At 41.2% G+C, this 7,311-nt stretch overlaps 1 protein-coding gene across 1 annotated transcript; it reads right to left on the reverse strand.

Moving 5' to 3' along the window:
- Window positions 1–5,292: 5,292 nt before the first annotated feature.
- Window positions 5,293–7,111, reverse strand: zgc:193593 (uncharacterized protein LOC564090 homolog). The gene is made up of 2 exons (XM_039008831.1): window positions 7,061–7,111; window positions 5,293–5,559 (listed from the first exon to the last, which is right to left on the reverse strand). The coding sequence occupies exons 1-2, from the start codon at window positions 7,109–7,111 to the stop codon at window positions 5,293–5,295; spliced, it is 318 nt and encodes a 105-aa protein (XP_038864759.1).
- Between the last annotated feature and the right edge of the window lie 200 nt (window positions 7,112–7,311).

Below are 7,311 nucleotides of genomic sequence, written 5' to 3' on the forward strand. Positions count from 1 at the left end.
TAAACATCAGCTATCTGAGCAGCTTACCGATCGCTGCAGCTTTACATAGCCCATCCAATCTACCGACCTCATCCCCATATTATTTTTATTTACTTTTTTGCTCTTTTGCACACCAGTATTTCTACTTGCACATCATCATCTGCACATCTATCCCTCCAGTGTTAATTTTCTAAATTGTAATTACTTCGCTACTATGGCCTATTTATTGCCTTACCTCCTCACGCCATTTGCACACACTGTATATAGACTTTTTTCTATTGTGTTATTGACTGTACGTTTGTTTATTCCATGTGTAACTCTGTGTTGTTGTTTGTGTCGCACTGCTTTGCTTTATCTTGGCCAGGTCGCAGTTGTAAATGAGAACTTGTTCTCAACTGGCCTACCTGGTTAAATAAAGGTGAATTAAACATTTAAAAAATACTTTGTCACGCAATATAATGAACAACCAAATATCGGTAATATATCTCTATGAAGAACATGAATGAATAAAAACAACCCAACTCTATGAATACACTCATTGGTTGTAGAACTCACACACTTGGCTTTATATTGTCACACACAGTGAATTTTTCCTCCCTAAATATAATTAATGACTCAATTTCTCCCTGGTAAAACTGAGTTGAATCAATTTGGAATTTAGTACTGCGTAAAAGCGCATTATTCCAACCTTTGGGTTCATTAAGAGAATGTATGGTATCTAGTTGGATGATGATAGTGTGGTGGTGGGGATACACCAGCAATACAGTGCCTTCAAGTGCCTGACTTACTCCACATTTTGTTGTTACATCTTGAATTCAAAATATATATTTTTTTCCTCACCCACAATAAATATCCCATAATGACAAAGTGAAAACGTTTTTAGTAATTTTAGTAAATTTATTGACAATGAAATACAGAAATATCAAATTTACGTAAGTATTCACACCCGAGTCAATACTTCGCAGAAGCAACTTTGGCAGTGATTACAGCTGTGATTACAGCTTTTCAAAGGTCTTCAAGCTCTGTAAAATTGGTTGTTGATCATTTCTAGAAAACCATTTTCAGGTCTTGCGATAGATTTAAGTCAAAACTGGAACTCGGCCTCTCATGAACATTCATTGTCTTCTTGTTAAGCAATTCCAGTGTAGATCTGGCTTTGTGTTTTAGGTTATTGTCCTGCTGAAAGGTGAATTCATCTCCCAGTGTCTGGTGGAAGCAGACTGAACCAGGTTTTCCTCTAGGATTTTGCCTGTGTTTATCTCCATTCTGTTTCCTTTTTATCCTGAAGGCCAGTCACAAAAAAATCTCAATTTAATACATTTTAAATTCAGACTAACACAACAAAATGTGGAAAAAGTCAAGGGTTGTGAATACTTTTTGAAGGCACTGTGTTTGCTTTGTTGACCACAGCTAACAGAGCTGATGTAGAAGTAATGCCTCTCATTGCTGTTTCATGCCCAATTCTTCATTATACAGCCAAAGAGCCTTAGCCTCCACAGGAAACCGTATGGAAGGAATAAGACAACATCAACTGCTCTAACTATGCCTGTTAGTGTTCTTGGTACAGTCGATGTTATTCTACATGGGCAATTCCACGATAACGGAATTTTACTTTAACTTCGTTTTTTCACTTTAAAATGTATGCTAAACAAAAAGCATTGATTTCAAAGTTTAACAAACCACTGATACAACCATGCACAAGGACTACTTTTAACAATTTCCATTGAAAGATGTACTAAAACAAATATAGTGGAAGAACTGTGCAGATGTAAATTTAAGTAATGGAATTACAGAAAAATCTCCCTCAGGTGTTTATGCTGCCACGTTCTCCAAAAACTCTCATATCTGCTCCGAATTAAGATTCAAAGATGTCTGCAGAAAGAATGGGGTGTCAGCTATGAAAAAATATATTTTGGTTATTGATCTACAGTAAGTGAAGTGTATTTACAACCAGCAACATAATTATGGTAACGGAATTACATCATGGGTTGTGATCTGTACTTCAAAGAAAAGCATAATTATGGATATTAATGTTATCATGTTCAACAAGTATGGACATCACAGCACAGCAGAGCACAGTAGAGTGCAGTACAATACAATATACTTTACTTTTTACTTTAAATTATTGTACTGTACTATGTACTGTATTTTACTATGCAAAAATATCTTAAAGATATGTTTCTGTTAATGGAATTACATATTTTACCCCATTTTTCTCCCCAATTTCGATCGTCTCATTGCTGCAACTCCCCAACGGGCTCAGGAGGCGAATTTTGAGTCATGCGTCCTTCGAAACATGACCCGCCAAACCACACTTCTTAACACCCGCCTGTTTAACCCGGAAGCCAGCTGCACCAATGTGTTGGAGGAAACACTGTTCACCTGACTACACCGTATGGTGGCAAAATGACAAACTTTGTTATGTACATGCTCTGTATGAACCGTAAACCTGTACAGTTCCACTGTCTGTTTCTCTCATGTAAGAAGAAGCCAGTGTTTTTCCTCTATTTTCTGAGCAACTTGGTCACTCGGCCAAAGACAAAGAGCCTCAGAGAACACAGTTTTTGGTTCATCCGGTTCTTTTCGTATCTTTCAAGGGCACAGCTGTGTGGAGATAAGAAGAGAAGAGGCTAGCTTGAGCATCAGCGACAATTCTATCAGCAGAAAGGAGTAACACAACTGGTGTTTTCACTTGTTTGTGCGCAATGTTCGCACCATGCTCTCACACACCTGCTAAACTGCCACGTAGACAGAGGTTGTATTTTCATATTAAGGCTGAGACCCAACTCTTGTGAGTTGGGCTCTTAACTCTGTGCTGTTGTTGAGTGGATTGTTAACCAGCTCCAGATTTGCAACTCTTATAATAAAAAGTTATTTTGAAGAATTTGCAGTCTTTCTTCCTTTTGATTAGAATTTCCACAACCAAGGTCAGCCTGTAGGCGCCCGGCCCGCCACAAGGAGTTGCTAGAGTGCAATGAGTCAAGTAAATTCCCCCCGGCAAAACTCTCCCCTAACCCAGAGATACTGGGCCAATTGTGCGCCGCCCTGATATCATCGATCGAACCCGGGTCTGTAGTGACTCCTCTAGCACTGCGATGCAATGCCTTAGACCACTGCCCCACTCGGGAGGCCGAAGGCAATATTTCTTAAACTTACAGAAGGTAAACAATTTCTCCAAAACTAAATATATATGTTGGTATTAGTAGGCAGGGGTCATTACATCGTGTTTTGATGTATATCTGATACAAAACATATACCCCAAAAAATAAAGGGTAAGACCCATTTTCCATCTGTTGATTCAGAACTCAAAGCCTTAATTTCCCAAAAAATATAGACTCAACTTTCATGTGACACCCAATTGTACATGTTCCTATGAATATCACTTCGGTGGTCATGGGTCATTTGATGGAAATGCCCACATGCGGTTTCAGTGACCATTATTAATTATTCTATAAGACTAAACAATAGATAACACATTGTTCAATCCATCTGTACTAATGTACAGGTAGAGAACAGACTGAGGAATAGTAAAAGTCAACAATAGCGGTCAACAATAGTAACAACTTAAAAGAATCATACATTTGTAAAACAAATATAGATAAAAGAAAAACCATGGCAAAAGTTTAACAAATTTATTTGTCCCAGAAATTCCTTACAAGCCCAAGCAAATTTCATACAACATGTAAGCAGTAGGTACAGACTACATAATATTCTAGTTTGAAGGAAATAGGGGTTGACCTAACAGGATGCATTCGTTTTCTGTTCCCAAAAAAAGTGGTTTCCAAATTGAGCTCAACGGGAACACACCGTGTCATGTTTCTGCGTAAAACCATTAGATAGTCCATTAACAAGTGTTTGAGTGTCAGTCTCTGTCATGAGTTGAGGGAACTGCCGGTCGCTCTTTGGTGCCAGCTCAGCCAATTAGCACATCTGCTGAGTGGATTAGGGCCATTTGTAGTGACCTAAAATGCAGTGGCAGGGCTAGCACAGCTAATCTGGTCCTGCTAAAAACTTCTATTTTGGCAGACACAGGAAACTGGCTCAGCTGCTGTGGAAAAGGATTATGGGATCAGCTTTTACAGACCTCTACTGTACCTGCTCTCCTTAATATCATTCCTCTGTTGTTTACAGACAAAAGCATTGGTTCGACATTTAGTGGTTCCAGTGGTTGTACAATGGATGTTTGATTTTGCATCTCACTATCTTCTTTGGAGGAAAAATATAGGCGTGGTTCACACTAGCTCTGAGAAATTCATAATGGCCTTTGGTAGCAGTAACAGAAAACTTCTCATTCTGAAAGATGCTGTGCACATTTCCCAATCTAGTTAAAGATACCTGATATCATATGAACTCTTTGGAACAAAGCCTTTGCTCATGGCACTGCAGGAACCAGTCTCCTGTCCTCATCCCTAATACCAGATTGGAGCGATGTATGCCAGCTCACGGATGTTCCACCTGGTTTAATCCCATAGGAGGAAATTGGTTTAGTGATGAGGAGCTTTGTTCTCTCTCGCTCTCCCTCATCATTTTAACCATGGTTCAAATAAGAGCTATAATCTAATGAGCAGTATTGATACAGTTACATTATTTACATGGCAGTGAGACATCATAAAGAGAGTGTGGATCATTCTATACAACCAGAGGCATCACTAGCATGCTTCAGTAACTGTAGCTGAACAATCGTCCAGCCTTTCCTTGCAATGTACCTCATTACAATATCAATATGTAAGAGAATTGACACCTTCAGAGAGGACGACTACTGTAGCACTATCGTTTGAAAACACCGTGAAATAAAACCTGTGTCTTTCACTCCAGTCCAGACCTGACAGTGGATGCCAAGCTCTAGTGATGGATAGGTCCCCATAGTTCTTATCAGTTGAAATCAATGGAAGTTGTTGGCTGTGGATGAGCTGCCAACACTTATGGATGGCAACCAGCCCGAGGGGTTGCCAACCATCTGTGTACCAGGGGGCCGAGCCAAACACGGTGACTTCACAAAGACACACAGGATGTAGCTAAATCAGACTTCCATAGCTAAACCTTCCTACCCACTGTGGCAACAAGTTGAACTACTCATCCAATCAACTATTTTAAATCGATAACCTGGTATAGCAGCTCCTATACTGCATGTCAATGCAGAATCTCACACAGGTGTGGCTAGTAATTATTGATTATCAGATTATGGATCTCTGGGTTAGGGTTAAACGTGTGTTAACACTGAAGTGCTAGCACAGTGGAGTAAAGCTCCACCATACCTGGCTAGGTACTGCATACTGAGGGATTAAAACATGCACTCTAGATTTGGTGGTTGTTTTAAGGCACTTTCTGCCCAGCGAATGCTGGAGGTGGGATGTCCTGACAGATGCTGTGGCTTTGAGACAGGTCCATGAAGGAAGGTGCTCTCCCCTTCACCGGGGTGCTCCCAACGTCCATCCAGGTCAGCACGCGGGCAGAGAGCCGGTGGTGCAGTGCCAGCTGCCTGGAGCTGTAGCCACACACCCCGATCCCCAAGGCCCCCAGGAGCATGGCCAGACGGGGCAGGTCCCCAGCTCTCTGGGTCTCACTCGCCATAGCCTGGGTCTGATGGGGAGACAAATCAACATGACATGATGTGGTTAAAGGGGAAAGCATTCTTATTCATGAATAATGGTCTGGGAGATGGCATCGATAGGATAATCATAATAGGCCTTCTAAACGGGCTCAATGCTAACCACTGAGACTACGGCACTGACCAATGTACTGTGCATTGTGCTATATACTGATAGATAAGGGGATGTAGTGGGCTGCAGTCGCATGAACAGAACAGAACTCAAAAAACATAAAACCTCCTAGTCTCTTGCGACAAAATTCCCAATTTCCCAAAGTACCAAGTCAGCCACATTATGCCCCCTTCACCCCCACACCCCAACTGAAGAGATTAAAAACCCATCTTGCCCCATTTGCCAAATTACAGTCTGTGACAAACAAAGGCTCTGTTATTTTGCGAGATGGACAATTTCCTCGCAGGCCCCTAGACAATAATAAAGAGCAGAGAAGAGGAAATAATAGATCCCCCAGCTATAATGGGGCTGGGACTCAGGCTGTTAAGCAGCCCTTCCTGATGCTCCCTCAGAGTTATTTGTAATCATAATTCAACAAACCATGTCATGGATTTTTCCCTCACTAGCTAGCAGTAAACACTACTAAATAAGTCCAATAAAGTTGTGAGCTAAAACAAAAGACTTCCTCAAACTTGCAGCTGAGAAGTAAGACAGAGAATATATATTTATTTTTATGCAAGTAGAAGCGTAAACTGCACTGTGGTCTATCACACATTGCAACGCCACTGTGTTCTCTGTCATTCATAGCCTGCAGACACTCAAGTTTGAATAGAAAAGGGAACGGCAATCTTAACAAGCTGGCCACTGGTGTTAGTGGTTGGATAGAAACAGACACACAAACTGCCCTATGTTCTATCAAATTGCAAGGCCGCTGCACTTTCTTACAAGGACCTAAACATAAAACCATTTGAGACAAACTGCCCTACTACAAGGTGCAATAGGTTAGTAATAAATTATAACATTAGGCTCAGTAAAGCAATCTCTGGCCAACGGGCATTAACCTGAAAGCCATGCAGTACCTGTCCATCCATTCACAACTACAGGCAATACAGCATACATCAATACACTATCTCAAGTTCATTCCATTTGTTTACATCCCAGGAACTCCCTAGAGACTCCTAAAGCCACAGAATGCCAAGGACCAAGTCATCTATACTAAAACATCAGCAGATATTGCAGGGCATTTATGTTTGAAAGGTCCTCAATCAAGGCCAGATCAGGCCAAACAAAGCAGAATCCACTCCCTCATGCCTACCAGTGCTGAGGACATACTGTTTCCAGTGACTCAGCCAGAAGAGGACTAACTTGGACCTGAGCTGCTTGAGGTAGCAGACAGTTTAAACACCACTAATCCCCTTAGAGTAAGGAATGACACAGCAAAACATTCAGTACTTTGTGTACTCATAAGATTTGTCTAAAAGTACAAGCAAAAAAGGACAAGACTAAACAGTACAATTTTGTACACATCACTGACCACTCACCTGTAGATACCGTAGGTATCCAGGAGTTAGTCTTGGGAGTCTGAAAAACATCTTGCTGCGGGTCTCCAGGGTTTCAAACTTTTGCTTCGAGACTGATAGTGAAAATACAGCTCTACTGGTCAGTTCTTCTCAAACTGTTTCCTCGCAGTCTTCCTAGACTCTCTTTCTCTCCCGTGAGGAACCCACTGTAAGAGGGCTCGTCAGAGGACCTGGATGTGTGGACCTGCTGTTATCAACCTGGTGCGTGTCAG

This window comes from Salvelinus namaycush, chromosome 15, assembly GCF_016432855.1.
Source record: "Salvelinus namaycush isolate Seneca chromosome 15, SaNama_1.0, whole genome shotgun sequence".
NCBI lineage: Eukaryota > Metazoa > Chordata > Actinopteri > Salmoniformes > Salmonidae > Salvelinus > Salvelinus namaycush.

Excerpts from the sequence above, each read along its gene's own strand:
- zgc:193593 (XM_039008831.1), bottom strand. The coding sequence starts at position 7,111 with ATGTTTTTCAGACTCCCAAGACTAACTCCTGGATACCTACGGTATCTA. Across the intron at positions 5,560-7,060 it reads GATACCTACGGTATCTACAG|ACCCAGGCTATGGCGAGTGA; the intron begins GTGAGTGGTCAG and ends TCTCCCCATCAG.